The 21,961-nt window shown below is 38.1% G+C and overlaps 1 protein-coding gene and 1 long non-coding RNA gene across 5 annotated transcripts in view; one reads left to right on the top strand and one right to left on the bottom strand.

The window, feature by feature from the left end:
* Nucleotides 1-107: 107 nt before the first annotated feature.
* Nucleotides 108-21,961, bottom strand: part of LOC114714558 (uncharacterized) — a 22,360-nt gene continuing 506 nt past the window's right edge. Inside the window, exons 2-27 of one of the 4 annotated variants that reach the window (XM_028899312.1) lie at nt 21,456-21,639; nt 21,265-21,309; nt 19,102-21,171; nt 17,779-17,854; nt 17,182-17,304; nt 15,372-15,627; nt 14,781-15,266; nt 14,489-14,674; nt 14,083-14,370; nt 12,896-13,510; nt 11,131-11,527; nt 10,903-11,030; nt 10,341-10,511; nt 8,811-9,011; nt 8,130-8,678; nt 7,982-8,041; nt 7,549-7,874; nt 6,939-7,371; nt 5,695-6,162; nt 4,646-4,762; nt 4,434-4,555; nt 3,632-4,361; nt 3,251-3,505; nt 2,762-2,947; nt 2,002-2,343; nt 656-1,405 (exon numbers count right to left, since the gene is read on the bottom strand). In XM_028899312.1, coding sequence (XP_028755145.1) covers nt 656-1,405; nt 2,002-2,343; nt 2,762-2,947; nt 3,251-3,505; nt 3,632-4,361; nt 4,434-4,555; nt 4,646-4,762; nt 5,695-6,162; nt 6,939-7,371; nt 7,549-7,874; nt 7,982-8,041; nt 8,130-8,678; nt 8,811-9,011; nt 10,341-10,511; nt 10,903-11,030; nt 11,131-11,527; nt 12,896-13,510; nt 14,083-14,370; nt 14,489-14,674; nt 14,781-15,266; nt 15,372-15,627; nt 17,182-17,304; nt 17,779-17,854; nt 19,102-21,171; nt 21,265-21,309; nt 21,456-21,639 — 9,564 coding nt within the window. Of the gene's footprint in view, nt 1,406-2,001; nt 2,344-2,439; nt 2,509-2,761; nt 2,948-3,250; nt 3,506-3,631; nt 4,362-4,433; nt 4,556-4,645; nt 4,763-5,694; nt 6,163-6,938; nt 7,372-7,548; nt 7,875-7,981; nt 8,042-8,129; nt 8,679-8,810; nt 9,012-10,340; nt 10,512-10,902; nt 11,031-11,130; nt 11,528-12,895; nt 13,511-14,082; nt 14,371-14,488; nt 14,675-14,780; nt 15,267-15,371; nt 15,628-17,181; nt 17,305-17,778; nt 17,855-19,101; nt 21,310-21,455; nt 21,640-21,961 lie in introns of those variants that run through there. The other 3 variants (XM_028899311.1, XM_028899310.1, XM_028899313.1) reach the window with 3 other exon arrangements.
* Nucleotides 14,781-21,961, top strand: part of LOC114714559 (uncharacterized) — a 19,258-nt gene continuing 12,077 nt past the window's right edge. The window contains exon 1 of the long non-coding RNA XR_003737459.1: nt 14,781-14,852. This is a non-coding gene — a long non-coding RNA (uncharacterized LOC114714559). The remainder of the gene's footprint in view (nt 14,853-21,961) is intronic.

Genomic DNA, 21,961 nt, shown 5'->3' with positions numbered 1-21,961 from the left:
AATATAAATTATTCACAATTGGGTTCAACATTGTTCGATCACAATTGAACCAATAAAAGCTCGAACTATTACCTTCGGCAGCTGCGAATCTTAAAAGCAGTGACACAGACAAGCAAGGAAATTGTGCTGATATATATCAGTGACCAAGTACAAGCCACAACCATTATGCATCATATATAACACGACAAATTGAATCTGATAATGTACAGGAACAACTATACACCTCCGACTCCGAGGAGAAAAAAAATAAAGGGGAAGAAATAATGGAACGTTCGTGATTCTCCTAACCTAAAAGAACTGACAGCAATCAATAGAAGAAGAAGAAGGAACTAATCTTGTAAAACCTCCCTCCCCAACCCAAAAAACCGAGAGGGAGAAAGAAAGAGAGCTGAAGAAATCAATAAAACTTAATGAGCTACATAGTTGACCTACTGAATAACCACGAGGGATTTTGCTCGTCCAAAAACTCAACTTCCTAAATTATCAACAACGAACTAACCGAACAACAACCGGAACCAATCACTGTGATTTGCAATAACAAATCTCTTTTCTACTCTTCACGCGCAGGTCAAAGTCCGGAACCACTTTCGAGCTCGATGAAGTTGACCCTTGTGATAAAGCACAATAGCTGCCATGATCCATGGTAGAAACTGCCTCACATTAAAGGAAGGTAAGCTCCACCATGACCTTTCCTCAGCAGTAATGGCGCTGCGCTGTCGGGTACCTTATCCATTTCCTTCATGCATGCGTTAATGACATCCCCAAATCCGGTTGCCACGGTACTCAACTGAAGCCGCAACCTCAAATCCCTCGTCCGCTTCAGTAAGCACCTGAATGATCTTCCTAAATACTTGGCCCATTCAGCAGGCAACCCTCCTCCAGTGAGCCAAACTGAGAATTGAGATTGGTCTCCTCTGGCAGCCACTTCAGCTCTACAGAATCTAGCTAGTTCAGTTAGCATCGAAGGTGGAAGAGGTAACACAGCAACAAATTCGGCAACAAACTCTTCCATCACTTCAGGTTTGAGCATCTGGTTCCAAAGTACCAATGCCCACTCACCCGGCTGGTTAAGGCCATAAGCTTCAGCTACAATTAAAGCTTCCTGGAATCGAGATTGCTCGACCAATGCCCTTCTAGCATTCGTTTCTGACAGATAAAGCCACTGAAAATCTGGCATTCGAATTTGAAGAGACAGGAGGGAAGCCTGAGCACAAGCCCTGCGAGTTTTATTGCCAGCATCAATGGAAGAGTGAACTTCAGCAGCTTCAATGAAATACCGCATGGCATCCAGCAAGTCTCCATTCTGGTCCTTGTCATAGCGATGGAACCACTGTTCACATGATTGCTCGGCACGTGACTCTAAAAGTGCGGCTGTCTCATGCTTCATGTCAAAATGGTTGTACACCTGTGAAGAACATAAACAATGATGAATAGAAAATACCACGTTTTAATATAACCGCCCCAGAGATGGGCCCAAAATTCTAGACGTTAAGCATCACTAACTGAAGGAACAGAGAAACAGCAACAAGAGGATAGAGGAGAACAACTTTCCAACCTAATAGCCAAAACCGCAAAAGAAATTTGTCTACTTTTCGGCCATTCTTTAGAAAAGCTAATAACATGTATAGATAGAATATACAACAGCATGTGTTGATAAATTTGATATGAAGTGCATTGGCTAAGAGCATTTCAATAACCCCTAAAAAAACGAACTTTCTAATATTGACCTCCATGGCCACCAAACGTGCTAGAAACCAGACCAACCTATATATAATATAAAAATTCTAATAAGCTGCACTACTCATAACATGAACTGTGAATAATGTGGAAACCCACACTAGTTGAAATGAAGAGGTTTATTTTTGGAATGATCAAAGTTCTTGTCTCAGAAAAAATAAATTGCATCCCAGAAGCACAATTTTATCTACATACTTTTCTACAAGCTACCATAGACAAACTTGCCAATAGTTTAATACTAGAAATGACAAACATTAAACAAACCATAGCAAAGGCATCGAGGTCATTAGGGTTGAAATGCTTTAGAGATGTCAGAACAGCCATTCTAAATCCTCTGATAGCCTCAGCAGTGCCCGAATTTGTGGCTGCAGCGGCAGAATACTTCTGAAGAAGAAGATCCAATTGACCATTTTCTATAAGAATACCAAGAATAAAATTAAGAGCATAAAAGTTTCCAACTCCTGTTATCAGGCGAGCCAAACACGGAAAATCACCCTCCAACACATAAGAGTCAACCCTGGTTGCAGCAAGGGCTACAAGAACATCAACTCCATCTAGGCAAGCGGATGATTTGTAGAAGTGGTGAGACAGAATAAGAAGCTCAACCTGTAATGCCATTTTCATGGAAGAAAAACATCTTTAACTACAAACAAGGAGATGGTCTGGCAAAATTGCAAAGATAAATGTCTCAAATAGTTGCACCTTTACAAAGGTTACTCTTTAAACAGACAAGGATGGAAACCACAGCAGTGCAAAAGAATGGTCTGCCAACTGATTATATGTATAGGGGACATAGCAAAGCTAGATAAGTAAATGTCGTCCTCATATAAGCTAGAATGGTATGGAGTGAAAAAAAATCAACTTATGTGACTACTTTAGGTGGTCATTTGATCAATTGAGATTACTCCTCTCACAGTTACAAATCACAACAAAACAATGCTTTCACTGTGTGCACGCACGCATGCATATAAATGTGCAGTGCATGAGGATAAACATATCCAACTAACAACTGTTGATATGATACCTCACAGGCGTGTGGAATTTCTTGTCCAGTAATCACCAAGCGCATTAAAGCATGTCCAATTTCAGGTTCAGATGGGCAAAGTTCAGCCCATTTCAAGAAATCTGAAAACCTCCAAAGTAGTGGAGCCGGCCCTTCTTCCTCCTTTTGAGAATCCATATAGCCTCCACGATGGGCAGCCAGCAACCCCTGGACAATGTATATAAAGCACATCATCAGAGAACCAGTGTTAGTTATAGCAAAAGGAACCATGATCAGCTTCACAAACTTGTCTAGGAACGCCCTTGCCTAACACAGCATCAGTAAAACCAACATGTCAAGTAAGGAATAAATGCCCTGAAGACACCAATTAACAAATCGGATAAATTCATCAGTCAATTTAGCTTCCCAACTCACAAACCCATCCATGAAAAGATATAAAACATTTATCATGCCATACCAGTGAAGAAAATACTAGCTAATATTGAAAAAACAAAGAAAGAAGAAATATACCTTCAGGAAAGATTCTGCCAGTATTTGAGCAATACTTGCGGCTGGCATTAAATGAGTCTGCACCAGGAGGCTTGCCTCCTCAAAGGACTCCTGTGCTTTAAGAGAAAGCAGCTGTAGTAGTTCAATTGGTTGCTTGTCGAATGCCTCAAAAAACGAGATGCCCAACTTGTTTGCAGCTTTTATAACTGCTATTATTCTCTTAGACAGCCCTCGTCCACTTCCTTCAGGAAAAACCGCCACCAAACTCTCCAATATCTAACATCAGATGTTTATAAAACAGTATTCATACAGAGATCGTATCAATAATAAAGAAACAAAACACAACTACTAACATCCTAGCATGCACCACAGTACAGAGGAACTAGGAATATAAGAGGTGACCTGCAGCGGATCAACATTATGCTGGTCTCTCAGTATATCATATGACTGCAAAACAGAAAGCACTTCTTCATCAAGCATTGACATGGATACATTGCAAGGAGGAGTTGAGATAGCAGCAAGCTTCAAGGCTGCATCAACGAGTCTGAATTCAGATGGTATTTGTCCAGGAGACAGCTTATATTGCAGTTGCTTGGCAGCGGTTATTTGCCCAAATTCCAACAAAGAAAGCACGGCCCTTTCTAGCTCTGCTGCTCCAACCCTTTCCTCCCACCTAGAAAAAGACATTTCCACCTTAAGGTTTTCTTCTTGCAACTGCAACTCATTTTTAAAACTCAAAGGACCAGAGCCATCATCAGTATCCGATGACTTATCCCCTGATTCCAGAGGTTGACGTCTTGATGGCAAGTACCCCTTGGTCCTCCTTTTTGTCTTTGTACTTCCAGTAAAAGCAGTTGAAAACCCAGCATCAACTGCTTGATTCTTGTAAGAAACAGGGTTGTTTTCTTTGGACTCGTATTTGTCAACAGTTCTATTCCTCATTGTACTTATATGATTGTCCATCTTTGCAATTATACTTGCAGTACGGTCAATAATATTGGTATCATTCTTGTTAACAGTGTCCCTGGTGGAAATAGTGTAGTCTCCTTCACTCTTCATCTGAGTCTCTGACTCGACTGCTAAGAGCCATACTTTCGTCTCAATTTCACGCAGAAGGTGCAACGGACAGACTCTGAAAATTTTAACAATAGAGATAAGTAAAGATGTCTCAAGATTAAACAAATAATTTTATATGTGTTCATACGGGTTAGATAGGCTTATCATCCCACTAAGCCATTGCAGCGATAGCAACAAAAGTTCATGAAGCTCCCATGCTGGAACATCTCTTTCAACAGCTTCTGCATGTCTAAGGAAAAATAACCCAGCCTGCAATCATTATGAAAGAGATCAACTTACAATAAAGCAAAGTAACATACATAATTCATAAACATTAGCCCCACTATAGATCTAACGCACTTGAAGAGCAGGGAAGGAATATCTGATGAATAGTGTGTGGCAGTGGGCCCAGAGAGCCGCTCTCTCCTCAGGCACATCCCAAAGGAACTCCTTCCATTCAGTTACCATAGATTCAGCCTAACATTTAAAAGAAAAGAAAAGAAGTTTAGCAGATGTGTTCAGAATATAATTACTGATATTATTGCAAGACCTCAGAGCACAAGAACATGCAATCACATGACATGCTGGAGAATGAATTCAACCACTTCTTTCTAGACCAGATTTTAGATTTACAGTAAAGGCTAATAAAACTAAAATTCTAAACTTTTGGAGACTTCCCGAGTGCTCGTAAACTACAATAAACCTAATCAAATGACTTTTTTTTTTAATGGCCAAAGATCAAATGCCATGTTCAAGTGTGCCAAATTTGCATTACAGTGACCGTAGCACTAAATTATGCTAAAGTGCATCAAGCAATAATGGATCTTCTAAATATTTTATGATAACAAAGTAAGCACTAAAGAGTCAATCAGGTCATTATCAGGGAGTTTATAACATTTACAATTACAACATTAAGATCTATTTCTACCAATCTCTTCAATAGAAAGTTTGTAAGAACCACAGAGAAAATCATTTCATAGGGTCATTAGGAATCCCACAATTCTGATCAACATAGAATCAGATAGGGAAAACGTAGTGTCCAAACATTTAATAATCGCATAACACATCCTTCCAAAGACTTGCAATCTCCAAAATCCCTCCCAAGGCGTCTGTATTGAAAAGACAACAATATTATCTGTGCCCACCACTGTAAATTAGGTTTAGGTAGATGAAATTAGACAGATCAAAATTTTCCTGGTCTGTAGAAAAATTTATGCAAAAAAGCTAAATCACACATCTGATGTCATATCAACTGCAAAAATTAAGGAAGAAATTAAATAGTATTGGCATCGATCTACACAAGTTTACTCTTCATAATTTCATATTTGAGTTCAAGATTTTGCATTAGTTGAAGCTACAGTCAAAAGAATCTTCTCAATCAAAAACAGGCTGACAGCTTTATTCATTACCTGAGATTCAGTAACATGATTCATGGCAGATTTTAATTGTCCACCACTGGCCTCCAATTGTCTGGCCCAGTTCCTCGCCCCCTCCCAGTGTCTATTCTTTTCTAGTGCATACAAGAGTGAAACATCATCTGAAGCTTCGTTTCCTAATTGCAGCTCATCATTCTTACAGAGCAAAGGCTCAGCTAAATTAATTTTCCAATAGCATTTTCTATAGTAGACTGATGCATATCCACCATCCCCAAAGTCAATAGCAGCAAGAAGTTGCAGTAAGCATCTTTTTTCATAAGGAGAGGGGCAAGTTGAAAGCACAGCATCAGCAGCTTTTGAAGCAGTAGAACTGATCCATGACGTCCCAATTTTCCCTTCTCTTCCTATATCAGCCTGTAAGTGTGTAGGTTCTTCCTTGATCCTCAGAGAGAAGGAGCCCAAATGTGCTGAAGCTTCAGATAGGCGCATTTGAGAAAATGCCTGAAAAAATATATATTTCAACATGAGATCCTCATTAAAATTGAAGCTACAATCAAATTGAACAATGCCAAGAAACTCGATCAAGATGATAATATTTATTGGAAGATGGCATGTTACATGCCAGCTCCTCACATGCAGGACAGCTACAGAAGGCAGTGTGGAAAAGGAGAACAGCCAAATCTAAGTGTCAATCGACCAGAGCCTCCTGGATACATTGAAGGGGCACTTGACTCCCTTTTTGTTCTCCATGAAGTTGCTGGTCAATGCAGCAACTTCATGTGAGGCTTATTCCTCCTTGACTTGGATGGCCATAGCTTGGTTAAGTTGGGTTAAACAGAGCATACAAGACGGGAGCTTTAATACCACATAGGATTTTAGAGAATAATAAAAGCTTAGAATAGCCGCACTCATTTGAATGAAATGGAAGGCTATTTATAGGGACTGTAGCAACAAGTTTGCCACTAGAATCCCAAGAAATAAGGCACAAAGTCAGCAAGAGAAATGAAGGCAAATTTCTCTGTCTTATATATCTAAATACATATATATAAACCTAGTTTCTAGTAATTATATGTAGAAAAATACCACTTCAAACACAACAAACAGATGTAGGATCTAGAATACACAAATAATTTTGACAGCACTTAGCCACAATAGTATGTTAGCTCATGAATAGTGACATCTTGTTTCCAATGATAGCTGTAAAAAGAAAGCAGTGCCACCAGCCTGATGTATACATGAGTAAATGAAAAGGATGGATTTCAATTCAGCCCACCTACCTGAAGAGCACGTATGAATGGCAACAGGGGACATGATGGAAGGAACATCTCAAACGCCCTTAGCAAAGGTAAAAATAACCGTTGTTCACAAAGCACTGCAACCATCTTAGAAAGAGCTGCAGGACCTTCTTCGGAATCACTTGGAACATTGGTGGATCTAGAATCTTCCACTTTTTCCTTTTTCTCACTTGACATACCTTGGGAATCAAATATCTTTTCACCCATAGAAGCACCTGAGATGTTAGAAATTGCAGAAGCTGATGAATTTGGTGAAATAGGTGCTATTAACCGTCGACGTTTAGGACTCCGCCTGTTATAGTGAAATGTAAGCATTCTATCCCCTGCTGGCAGGGCATTAGTTGCATCTACAGCAGCTCCAACATTATCTGCAATCTGAGAAGCAATATCGTTCACCTTGATAGAAGAAGTTTCTCTGTCCACAAAATAAGAAGCAAAAACAAGCCAATGAGTGAATATCTATGATTGAAGCATTACATCCGTACATGACTTCATTATATGAACAACTTAATGCTTAATACTACAGGGAATCAAAATCTTAACCAGAAGTCTATCATTAAAACATCATTCACATGAAGAGAGTTCGAGTCACCTTGCTGCAGTAATTTCCAACCAAACTGCAAGGCATGTCAATGGAGAGACATCAGGGAAGCATGAAGCAATCATTGCCAATATAGACCAGCAGAGTTCTTTTGCTTTCATCAAGAGAACCTCTCCAGGACTTTTTTGCTTTTCACACTCTGCCAGTATTTGGAACAGTTCCACAGGAACGCATATGTTTTCATCAGGCGAGGTTGGCTCACAGCCTTTCTCCAGAGTATCTGAGCATGAAGAACTTGCCTTTTTCTTTAACTGCATTCCTCTCAGAACTGTCAACATATGAAGTCTGAGGCGTGGATCACTAAATTCCTTCGATGCCTGACATCAGCAACAACAAATGGTTTACCAAGTGGAGTAATTTCCATAAAAAATGGTTTATGCACCTTACACTTAGCAAGAAAATTAGAATATTAAATAATACTCACCACTTGGAATACTGCGTCATATGAATATCCCCCAGTCTGAGCTTCAGACAAGAATCCAATCTGATAGAAGCAATGCACAACATACAGTTAGAGCTTGTGCTACTAATAAACATTTTCTAGAATACAAATAAGGGAGGCAAAAGGATACCCAGTCATTATCTCTAGCTAGCATCGCAAGGTACTTTGTACTTAATGGAAGCAGATGCATCCTACAAAAATTTGTAACCAAACTCCAGTGCTGACTAGCAGACTTCTGTTGTGACCTCAACTCAAATCCATCACCATTGCCGCTCAAAAGCCAAGACCCACATGAATTTCCATCAACCACTCTTGGAATGCTTGCCTTTTCCAAATGGTGTAGAACAAGCATAAGGGCTCGAGAAGGTTGTTTACTTGGACCTCCAGCTTTATTGGAAATTTCAAGAGAACCCTTGTGCATATATTCATCAGCTAGAGCTCGGGCAAGAGATTTTGTTACATCTCCTTCATGGGATATCGCATGGAAAATAGAACCCTTAGCTGATAATTGTCTGAGATTGTCATTATGTTCGCTTGACTTGTAGAAAGAAGAAATCCGTTTTAGAGCAGCAATGTCAACATCCAACATACTAGCAGACAAACCACATAGCTCCAGAAGAAAAGCACATGAAGCAACCAGCATAGAATCCTCAAAATGCATAACAGCAAGGGGCAAAATCTGAGAATTCAACAAAAAATTTTAAAATTTACCACGTAAGATTGTTAGACGTCTTCTTAGTGCATTTCATTGTTTCAAGTACATCTTTCATTTCTCATTTCATATGCATATAAAAAATAAAACAACCCTCACCGGCAAAAGGAGATCCTCTTCACTTTGAGAGAGCGGTGAAAGAAGTGTCTGAACATCAGATTGAATATTTGTTTGCCCATTTGTTGAAGCACTGGCTCCCCCTCCAGACTTTAATTGTTGAACTCTAGTTATAAGAATTTGGTTGAAAGCTGCCAGCGGACGTCCACGATGCAAATGGTGCTCAAGCCGAAGCCCTGTTTCCTGAAATTTTTATAACAAATAAAAGAGAATGCATGTTAAAAAGAAACAATAGGCATAACGAGAGAGAATGATATAAACACCAAAGAGCCATAAAAGACACACAAAGAAGCTCAAGAGTACACTAGATCTACTAGAGGAGAATAAGATATCCTCCCAAGAACACTGGGGAGAAGGAGAAAAAGCCTCTGCGCATGTAACGACAATACATCCAAAAAAAAGCCCCAGCAAAAGAATATCAAACAGGCCATAAAGACAGGTCCATCCATGATAGATCAAGGGGAAACACTGCCTTCAAAAAAGTAAATAGCTCATTCAAACTACATGCACAAAAGTACAGCATAAACAGTTCAATCCCATAATGCTTTGAACTCATTACTCCTAACAAATCCTCTGACCTCATAATATTTTTGATCTAGAAAAGAAATTAGATTGCGACATTAATTCCACTAAAATTGCAATCATACATCTAAGCAGATAAAACAAATAAAACATGGTCCTTAGCACTTTTTTCCAACAGAATTGTGTGCATGCACATGAGAGAGAGAGAGAGAGAGAGAACTAATTATTAAAGTTGTCAGTGTTTGGCATTTTTCACCTTCAAGATTCAGACAGGCCTTTTTTGTTTGGCACATTATTTTTCTTATTTGTTTCCTTTTTCTGTCTAGCTAGATTTCAACTTTTTTATTGTGCCTCTGTTTAGTTATTTTTCAAAACTACATATGATACGTTTTTAGGGTAAGAGTAGGTGCCTTCTTGTCCCACTATAAGGGCTAGCTTGCCCTAATATACAGGTTCTTTTAGCCATTGGAGAACAACTGCAATGGATTCTTCATAGTTTCTTCTGTAAATTCTCCAAAATCCACATGGTATTGGGGCTGGACCATGACCACTGACCGCTAATCCTTCTTTCATACAGTTTGGCTTTAGGATGAACACTGAGATTGACATTCACATGGATCACATTCAAAGCGTGAATTTTTTCCCTTCCTTTAAAGAAGCGTTATTGGCTGTCAAGAGGAGGAAAGTATGAAGAAGCTGAACCTGGGCACTCCTCATCACACCACAATTTCTGACTCATCAGCTATTTCTGCGAAAGGGGCTCAACTTGGTGGTTCCAAAACATGAAAACAAGCGAGGCTTTTGTGCAAATTGCCAAAAAACCAAGGCATACCAACGATGGAGAATATAAGTTACATGGAAAACCAGCCAACCTTAGGTGCAAGTATGAGAAACGCCCGACACCACCAACAGTATAAGAGAAGAAAGGGAAAGAAATCCCTCTCTAGAAATAAAACATAAAAGAACAAGTAATCAAATTAATTTCCATACCTCAAATACAGAATTATATAGTTCTTCTTCAATGTGTCTTTGGATAGTTGCTTCCCAGGAGATGGCACTTATCTCAGTATGCACATCACCATTGATAAATAAATCTATGTCTCCGTGTGACACAGTCTCCCCGGGGGGAAATCCTAAAAATGATTGGCATCCCAGAGGACCCTGTAACATCATGAAAAGTTGAAAACTCCATGACTAGGAATGCACATGTACATAGAAACAATGTTCATCAGTGCTATCATGCGTATGCTGAGCATCCAGAAATGGCGTGCAAACTAGATAATAGCATAGCGCTCAAATTTCACATGGTGAGCCAAAATAAAGCAATACATAACTAAGCATCAGTATGAGCATGTAACTGCACATATTTAAATATATGCAGAAAGACACTCAAATAAACAAAATTAGAAAAGGAGAGATCAGCAATGAAGCTGTCATAACACGACATCTTAGGCATAAAGTATCTTTAAAAAAAGCTACAGGTTACTTTGAACTAAATTAAGAGAGAGCATATGAAGGAATACAGTTATTCAAGGAGTAAAACAAAGCAGACCTGAACATAAAGTTGTATCAATCTTCGCACAGCCTTAGGAAACCAGCACGGAAGCATCTGCAGAAGTGAAGTATCACGTCCAGTAGAGAAGAAAATTTCATCACGCCAACTTAGATAGTTTGATAGAGCTACATAGCCAAATTGCAAATTAAGCTATTCATTAGGAAAAATATGAAGCAAAAAGGTTAGTTTAAGCAGCTCAACCAGTAATCAAGGCTAATTGCTAACCCGTCTTTGCTTTAGGGACCAAAGAACTCATTGTGCCTTCTCCAAGACATGCTCCTATTAGTGTGCGCCACAATGTGGGAAACCGCTGAAGAGTTGGCTTAAGATTCTCCAAGGTGCACTGGGCAGAGGAATTACTATGCCTATTTACACCACCACTATTCAAGCAACTTTGAATTGGAACAGAAGCATGCATCAGGGTTGCCAGAGCTGCCATTTCTCCCCCTCCTTCAGCAATGTCATCAACAGTACGAATTATTTCATCTAGCTCCAGAACACTGAGGTCACTTCTAGGAACAGAATGGCGTGACATTATTTCTCGAGCATTGGCAAGAGAGGCCTCATATTCATGTCCCTTAACCCTAGATAAGAGTAGCCATCTTGCCCATTGACAGTCAGCCTGTCAAAATGCAACATTATAAAACAAGCAAACAACAGGCATAAGCACAGAAGAAGAAATTTCATCACAACAAACAAATCTCTGCAAAACTTAGCACCTGTATACACAAATATCTACAATTTAGTTTGAACTTCTTCAATTACAATAATTCATTCCGGACCTATAAACAAATATCTGAAATTTTCAGAGTTACCATCTGATGAATATCTCAGAATATAACTTTAATTCGAAAAATGACTTCCAGCAAAGAAGACATTGATAATAAAAAAAAATTAATTATTTTCATTCATCAAATGCACAGCTCAGTTGTACAAAGTGTAAGGAGAATGTACAAATAAATAGACTGAATGGAGCAACGGAAAATAGCAGCATGCAGTTCCAGCTCCAAAATACGATTAAAAGTCAACAAATCCTAGGCACCATATGCCCAAACTTCAGAAATGTAGGGGAGTATCAGAGTGCTGCACTAACTCCGGAATTAATTGGGAGAGGATGTATTATTTTTTTTACCAAGATCTACCATTCAATTAATATTATGCATTTGGAAATTTATCCAGATTATGTTGTCTCCTAAATCATACCAGATCAGCATAATAAATCTCACAATTATTTCAAATCCCATGATCTAACAGATAACTACTTTCTATTCAATGTAATGCTAAATATTACATATAAAGATGTCAAGACCTTAAGTTGTACCAAGCAATAACAAAGGGAAAAGGGATACTACAACAATGCCCAGAGCACCAAAGCATCTTATACCAACAGAAGTTGATTAATAAAGCCCTTCATTCACAGTTCAAATATTAAGTGCAAAGTTTATGGTGCCAACTAAGGTTGACTCCAATTGTTGCTTACTTGCGTAACTATTGTCATGGACAAAATAAATTTTGGGGGGGGGGGGGAAGGCAAGAGTCCACCTTTGGTCCTCTAACTTTATATAATGTTTTAGTTTGGGCCCTTAATTTTTTTCCCCTAACCCTGACACCATTACCCTAAAATGATGATTCTCGTGCCAATCATTATTATTTTTGAAAATTAAACTTAATATGTAGCATTTAAGAATGTATTATCAACATTTAAAATCTCAATGCCAGCATTTTTTTGTTAAAAGCGCTAGGATTAAAGGGCTGAAAAAACATTTTATAAAATTAAGGCACCAAAATGAAACTTTGTGTGAAGTTAAAGAACTATGGATGCACTTTTGCCAAAAAAAAAAAAATCCCCAAAAGATTCAAACGAAGAGAACCAGCTTCAGTTATCAAAAGCTAACAGAAAATTGATTTGGATATATAAAGACCAAGTACAAATTATCCTAATCCTAATATATTAAATAAAGAACAATAAGTTTAATGAACAGAAACTTACTGTAGATTCCAGTATCGAAAAAAGTGAATCATTATCCAGGACCAAATCATGTTGGTCAAGGTAAAGATCTAGAAGGTTTGGCAAGTTATATTGTGCACAGTGATGTACAATCACTTTATGCAAAGCCTGAAGTGTTCCATCTTTGTCTGATGAAGTTTCCAAACAATCGTCCTCCAAGGTCCTCTTATCTCTGCCAGATATGAAGCCTGAACGAGCCAAAAGAGATACCATCTCCATTGTTCCTTCCCAATATTCCTTCAGGAAGATAAATCTTTCAGCAAGCTTCTCCTGCATGAGCATCCTCAACCACACAGAACACATATTGGGTGAAATTTTATATATTTGGACATCTGAAACTTCCATGCATACAGAATCCAATTCTTCAAGAGAGCATAAGAAACTTCCATAGTTAGGAGGCTTCACATTAAATCCTGAAGATGAGGTAGGATGTAAAGCATCCAAATTGAGTTGAAGGCTCCCAGCAGATAGAACAGATGCAGGCATCATGCCAAGCAATCTAGAGACTTCCTTCCAATTATCACGGCAGGCATGGTATTCAAGCTGCGATTCCCACAGCACAGATATGTCCGAAGAAAAAGATTGGCCCAATATCATCTGCAAAAGAGATATATGGATAACAAAAGTGGACTCCTCATACTTTTTTTGTTTTTTTGGGGGGGGGGGGGGGAAGACATCTGTCTCTAGAAGGATATACAATCCACTGAATAGATATCTAATTCAGCTTGAAAAATGATTTGAAGTTGAAATAAAAAAAGCTTGGGCATCCACAAATAAATCCTACACAGATACAAGTAGAGTGTTCAAATATAAAGAAACGAACAGAGATCAGAGGACTTCAGCATTAAGAAAGCATATCAAATGCAAATTTCTAAAAAGGCACAAGTATGTTGATCCCTGAACATTCAGCAGAACTTGTACATTAAAATTCATTTAAAAAAAAAAAAACTTGTACATCATAAGAGACCCAACGTCTAGGAACTCTTACTAGTACCACCAGTTTCTTCTTTTCTTTCTTCGTAAGAGATCCAACATCTAGGAACTCTGTTCTGTGAGTATTCTAGACCGGACTAGGTATCAGCTCTCAATTCGGTCTAGTCCAAGTTTCATAACATTGACACAAACACTCATACACACAAGGAGGAAAGAAAGAGACAGAAGCAACTTACACGATCAACAGTTTTTTGATCCCAGGCATCAAACCAGACAGCAGCAGCAGCCCAATACCCAACATGAGCATCATCTTCATCAACGTCCAGAGTAGAGGAAGTTCCACTCATTTTTATCCATGAATCCGAGACAATTCCGTCTATCTCACCACACTCAATTATAAAGTTGTCATGTACATGCAGGAGGAATAATCCATTTTCTACTGGCAAAACAGAGTTTGATGGAACACTGGTTTCATTCTGCCGGCAATGATATGTTTTCCAGAAGCTACTGCTGGGATAGAGACTCTTCTCAGACATGCACAGAGAAGCAAGCTTACACGTCTTAGCTCAAGAAAATTCCTCTGGCAAGGACTTAAAACACACCATATTTGACCAATAAATAAGACAAGTGAATTCAACATACCTCAACGAGTGACATCTCTTCTAAAATCTTCCACTCATACGGTCCTAAATAACCATATCTTTTCATTTCCTCAGCAACCTGGGCTCGAAGAGATCTACTTACTGTGCCAAACAACAGTTGCTTGAGACAGGATTCAATGTTCTCTCCAAGTCTTTGGAGTGTTGCAACAGCGAGTTCAATTTCACCCTGTTTTATCACATGATTGTGTTTTGAAGAAAATTATTTCCTAAATCCTCTAATAAGTCATTTTTATTTTAATGTGACAAATAAGCCAGTAGGTATGGTACATTACCTTCAAAAATAATTCATAAGCAATAGCTCTGCCAATTTCATGAACTTCAGTAAAAGTATCATGAGGATCTTTGTCAGTGACCAAATCTTCTGAACGATGAAGATGCAATTGAAGAACCGCCAAAGGAAGACGGCCAGAGAGTAGAGCATCTTTAACCACAGTCTTAAGGTCTAAATTATCAATCTTCCAACGAGCCATCATATCTTTTGGATTTTCCACCGGCAGAATCTTCTTTTCTGTGATTTCTTGTAAAGGAACAAAAGGAGATGCTTCGCTAAATTCTTCCATGACCGTATGTGACTTAAAATCCACAGGCATTGAAGTAAGATTCTCAGCATCATCACTGCCTGATGCAGGAAGCGGAAAAGAACGTTCATGTTGGTTCAATAAATCCAATGTCATCGAACCTGATGGAAGAAACAAAAGTGGAGATTCCTCCTGCAACATGTCTCCACTCATTGAAGGTGATTTATCCCCACTATCAACCTGTTTTAGCAATAACTGTCAGGAAGGATTCAAGAAACACAATCACACAAACAATGGAAACAAGACATGTACTAATCCAATAAGCAGAACTGTGAAGCATCATACCAATCCTTGATTGGCCCTTTGAAATTTTGACCTAAGTCTACGTTGCAGATTTCGGATTATCTCCAAGAAATGAGCCATCTCACGAAGTTTTCGAGCAAAATCCACTTCAGTCTGCAGATTATCTGGCTCAATAGGGGGAAGAGAAAGTAATCCAGACTGGTTAAACCCCTCCATCATGAATGAATCTCTCTTATGTTGCAGCAGCCCATATTTACGCAGCATCTTGGTTGCAAAGCAAGAAGCCAGCGCAAGCAGCCTAAAGATGTTAACCACATAAATGTCTTATAATAATCCAGATCTAACAGGAAAAAAAATTATTAAGCATGCTATCCATAGCTTGTGTCATAAGGAACGATTTTTCTTCTCTCTCTTTCATGGTTATTGCTGATGACATAAGCAAAAGGCACAAGGAGTCCAATAAACCAATAAAGAACCATTTAAGTGGTTGAGTAAATAGCAAGCTGATATAATCTCATCACCAAAAATCATAAATGTTATACAAAATCACTGAGAATCACATAGGAGCTTTTATTTCCTCTCTTGACATGCATGAGTTGAATAGCTAGGGACATGAGTGGACAGTGTACACCAGTTACAAACATATCATCATCCAATTGCATCAGTTTATAAACATCTGGAATTGAAACAAATTCATGCTAGAGATGACTACAGTTAAAAGTTCATTTAACAAATACACACAAACTACACAATATCTTTCATGAAAAGATATGCATGTTTGCCTTAAACTTTGAAATCAACCAGTGTTCAAGCAGGACATATATGATCCAATGATGCTCGCATAGAATATTTACATATCAACAATAATAAAATCGAAATTGACAAGTAAGAATTCCCATTTTGACGTCAAATAGAAGTAACTGAGGGCCATTTTAGAAAGGGGCTCAATCAACACTCAAAAGTGAGCTTGGTTAACCATTGGATAGAATTTAAGATTTTCCGACTTCAGTATGCTCATCCATGCCAGCATAAAAACAAAGTCACTTGATTTAACCAGTTTTTTTTTTTTTTTTTTGCTTTTTTTTTTTTGGGTGACAAACCATCTGATATCCAATCCTACGAACTAATCTGAATTTGAGTCAAGTCAATCCCCGATTGGGGAGTAAGCTCTCCCAATGTGGTTTCTTCTATCAACATTCGAACTCCAGACATTGCTTGGGGAGTTAAAAAACAGTTTTTAATTACTCAATTGTAATAAAACATCAGGCAATTTAATGTTACGTGCCTTTTTAAGGAATTTGAAGTAGTTAATTTTAATGATGAACAAAAAGAATAAATAAATAGACTCAGAAAGAACTATGGCTGCCACAAGTGCACAATCAGGAGCGTTATTCATCCCATTTACATGTAGTCATCTACTGTTGTTACTGATCATTAAAGTAGTATATTAATTTCAACAGTTCTTCCCATTGTAGATTCCAAAATAAGAGCAACTATCTACTAAATTCTTGCACTGAAAAGTACTCTGGAAAATTTTCTAAGTTCTTCAAAAGCAAAAAAATAAGTAATAACAACAACAACATAGCTAGCCAAATAAGCAAGCCAGAAGCTAAATCCTAGTGGTACAAGACTCTTTTACACAAGAAAGGCGTCATAGAAGAAAATATTTTCAGCATTCAACCAAATCCATTTCCCCTTTATATGTGCGGGTAAGCACATATGCTTCCGCATGCAGGTATGAGTGGGGCATAATTTTCTCCTCCAAGTAGTGGGTATCATGTTTATAATTTTCTTCCAAAATGCTCAAGAACTCAAAATACAACAAAGAGACAGAATGAAAGAATAGGTCTACCTAGAAGCAGCAGAAGTTTCACTATCATTGCCACTTTTGTTAAGCATAAGATGAACAGCAGCAAAAAGCAACCTCACAATGCCTTCATCCGCGATATTCACATCCGCAAGCATTTCCAGAGATCTGTTAAAAGGTAAAACTGGAAAGTGAATTTCATTAGATAATATTTGCCATAAAAAACACAAATACTTTAAAAACCTCAACATAATCCATCTCATATAAAAGTAGCAATTAACCAATGTAATCCATCTCAGACAATCGCAAATTTGCTCCAATCCTCAAGAATCAATACACAGAACAAACATACAAAACACCCTGCATTCATCAATGTATAATAATCTCAAATAAGATCAACACAACTATTCAGTATTAGAAGATAAGTCTTGCGATGAGGATGGTGTTTCCTTTAAGTAATGACAAAATATTAAGTAGATATATCTCCTCATAAGAATACAAAACCTTCTCTGACATATTCCCCTCAAGATACCATGAGCAACAACCCTCAAACGTCAGTGCAAGATTCATTCAATTAAAAGACTGCCATTTCATTGAGCATGAAATATAAGTCGAGCATGCAATAGCCAAATTTGAGCTTACCTCTCTATCTCATCAAATTTCAAGTAGTCCAATGCTATTTGTAATTGACGGATGCGAGCAATTTTTATGTCCCATCCTGACCAAAGCAATAAATAAATCAAGTTTGCACCTCAAATATGATCTTAAGAGATCCAAAAGTAGCATGGCAATCATTCCATTCCATATCAAGAGGAATCATATGACTGCACAACTAAACGGAAAACCTATGTATATTTCCATCATGAAGACAATAAAAGGTAAACAACTAAAAGCAGCAGTTTAGGAAAATGGAATAGCTGCGGTCCGAGTGAGAATGATGACAAAAAATCATGCATGCTACATCCCACTAATTCACATTGGTCTATGACTTCCTAACACACCAAAAATCAAGTTGAGAGATTGATAAAAGCTTTTGGCAGGAAAAGAAAATGTAGCATATCACAGCTGAGAAAAAGAGAAAATTTTAGAGCACTTTAAAAAAAAAAAAAAAGGATTTTTTGCCATGCAAAGGGGGAATTTGTTGATAATAAAGAAATAATAATAAAAGAAAAAATTAAGGCAACAATGCACACCCCCCTCAACACACACACACCCCCCAACTTTGCAGGAACTAGCAGGTTATACTGATATTTGGCATGTTTGGTATGAGAAAACAATTGTGATTTCAAGAATACTTCATTATTCATAGATCTTTCATGGGATAAGACTGCTTTTTTCACCTTTACTTTGGTCAAGGGAGATATTTTATCAAATATACAAAGAGGGATAAAAAAAATTCTATGTTAATGGACTCATTACTTTTTCCGTTAATACCAGTTATTTTGGGGTTTCCTGTTAATACCAGTTATTTTGGGGCTTTTCTTAGGGTGTATGTCTTATCCTCCTCATTGTTATATATCTATTAGAGGAAAACCTAATACTCCCTCTGGTCCTTTTCATAAGAGACAAACAACTACTCACGGATCAAGAAATGTAGTTAAAATTAGTTGGATTAATAAATATGCTTCAAATGTATACTTATTTCCTGAAATACCACCATTTCATAATTGGCTAGTGGCTTTCAATAATTAATCTCACTAATAATACTAATTTTTAATAAGGGTAAAAAAGGAAAATTTGAACAAATATTCCAGACAAGATATTGTTTCTTATAAATAGGACCAAGAGAACCCTCCAAAAATTCTCTTATGAAAAGGATCAGGGGGATTGCTACATTATCAAAAACATAGAAACAAGTGAAATGAGCAATTATATCCCATAACAAGCAAGTGATGCTATAAAAGTTATCATGTGAAATTGCACATTGGTGGCTTTCAAATGATACTGCATCTTGGAAACACCTACCATTTTCCAAACACAATCGATCTGCCTCTTCAGTGCTTTCATACAGAAGAACTCTGTCCAAAATTTCAATTTTCCAAGGACAACACCTAATTATCGGTTCATTCATTTCCACATTGCCCTTTACTGGACATGAAATCCATGGATTCCTATTTGATTCGTGATAACCGATGCATCCAAAAGGAAGAAAATTTGATGACAATGAAAGGGACGGAAGATACACAGACAGACCATCTTCTCTAACAATATAAAAACAGCCTTGGAATGCACAACCAAGTGCTTCTCCAATAACTATCTCTTCCTGCCCATTGAGTTGGTACAAATCACATCCACTATTTAAGTAGTTATCGTCATAAACGCTTGGTTTCACTAGCAGGTTAAAATGAGCAAGCCGAGAAGACTTTTTACTCTTCACATTCTGCTTTTTAGATAGACAAGTAATTCCCAAAGGAGAAAAACAAATAGAATAATCCTCGCTGGATCTGAAATTAGGAAGAAAGATCTTTCTCATAATACGTGACTCCACTTCAGAAGAACAGGGTTTTCCATCATCAGATACTTTAGAAGCAGCAGAAAAGCCACTTGAATACGAGTCATATAAGTCCCCCATTCCTTGAAAGGTGGAGTCATCAATATTTTGAAGAGCATTACTAACAGTTTTATTGCCATGACAACAGCTTGGGAAATTAGAGTTTTTCATTTGGTGACCTATATCAGAACCACAGACTCCCCAGTTAAGCAAAATTCCCAGTCCAAATTGCTGACAATATGGAAGCAACTTCTCATATGATGAATTCGTTTTAGGGAGATAATCGCCCATGCATATCACATAGATCACCCCATTTTCATCAACCACAGCCAAAAGGGAGGTATGCGAGGCAACAACTAACCTTTTGAATGATCTTCTAGAAGGATCGCTAAGTGGCTCAGACAATTTAACCTTATCATCATACACTTGCTTAATTTCTACATCATTTGTTAAGGGAAACTCTTCTGGCCCTTGCAAATCAGAATGAGGGTCGAGTCCACAAGCCAGTGCAACATTTAAATGTGTCACAAACTCTCCAGACATTGCATCATAAAGAACAATCAAGCCAGAAGAGTTAAGACAAACAAGCAGATTGTCAGAAAACTGGAAATCAGTCCACTCAATAGCCAGGTCTGTATTTAATCTTTCATCAAGCTTCACCAATGAAACCCAATGGATACCCCTACTCTCTAGCCTAGCAACAAGAAGCAAATTTCTGCTCTTTTCTCTTTTATTTGGATCACCAGTAGTGACAGACATCGAATCTGTTGACCTAAAAAAAAATCCTACCAAGTGATAGGATGCACTGGAGAACACATTCAGGCATTTGAGGCACCTGCTTATCTCAACACCAAATAAACTGGACAAAACTTCAGATGCAGAATCTGCTCCACACAAATGCAAACTCTGATGATCAGAGTTATCTTCTAATGAATTCTCCGTTTTTTGGGCATGTTTTAAATGAAATTCCCAAGGTTGATTGACATCAAATATATTGAATGAAATAACCTCTGCAGAGGAAGGAAATTCTGTACTCTCTGGGAACTTAGTCCATGCTGTACCATCACATGCAATAGTTTTAACCCCAAGGAAGAATGATTTTAGCCATTTTTTAGTAGTAGAACCTCCATCATTATCCCCAGCAATTTCACAATGATTATGAGGCATTTCACCATCTCTGCCAGTCCCACCTACATCCTGAGCTCGAGAGAATTCATGACTAAGGCTGCAGGACTCATCCACTTCCATGTTTTGAGTCAATAAACACAAAGGCCCCCATTCAATCCATCTGCCTTGCCCAAAGTGACCCTCTGATGCAGCCTGAACCATGCCTCTAGATTTATTCAGTTTAGAAAAAGCATGGACTGTCACCCCACATCTTCCAGACACAAATAGAAGTTCTTTAAATGAAGCATCACTATGCTGATCATAGCTTTCCCCACACAGACCCCAGGCAAATGAGTTTACATCACTAATGAAAGGGTAACTATAAGATCTTGAACGTTCAATTTCAGCAGGAACAGAGTCAAACTGAATTTCTGATCCTGAAGTACAAGGCAAATCATTCACTAAACCAGATCCACAGGATCTTGTTAAATCCTCTGAGACATGAGTTGATAAACCTGAATTGTGATTACCATAATGATCATGGCTGCTTTTTGGAGCACTACCATGGGAGTCCCCTGAAAAAGAACAAAATATATACATATATCAGAGCAGATTATTATAACAGATTGTAGAAATCTGCATGGACGCTTCACACAACCATCAATATCCAGACATTCACGTTTGGCCAAACTATAATCATGAGAAGGAGAGCCATAATCACCAGTAATCAGAGGAAGCAAAAGAGCTTCATGCTGATATGAAAGCAAAAGCAGTATCTGTCTTGTAGGAGAAAGAAATGCTTCGTGAAACTCTGAAAGGTCGAGTTGGAGCTCAGAGGACCCCCACTTGTGCAACTGCAGTATAGCAGCATCCTCTCTGCCCATGGACAACTCCATTCCGCTCATCTGATACAACCAGAGCGCATATTCAATAATAGGAAAAGAAAACACAACGAAACTGATTGAGAAATTCCAACATTGTTCGCATTATTGAGCAAATTCGATTCCTCAAACAGTCAGACCACGCAGAAATGCAACAGCAGAAGGTTAAAAATAAAATCAGTAAGAGTAAGAAATAAGAAATTGCCAATTAGCATCTTTCTTATATCCAGCGAAAGTGCATAGAAACCACGCATGAGTCTATGAGCGAGAAGGCGTCACTGTGTAACTCTCTGCAATACAAAGATAACAGCTGCAAGCTAAGCCATAGTGTCCTTTCATTTCCTCC

Source organism: Neltuma alba, unplaced genomic scaffold, assembly GCF_004799145.2.
Source record: "Neltuma alba isolate B1F8T4 unplaced genomic scaffold, ASM479914v2 tig00011509_pilon, whole genome shotgun sequence".
In the NCBI taxonomy this organism is placed as follows: Eukaryota; Viridiplantae; Streptophyta; class Magnoliopsida; order Fabales; family Fabaceae; genus Neltuma; species Neltuma alba.
Note: the sequence above shows the minus strand (reverse complement) of the source record. Positions and strands in the feature narration are given on the sequence as shown.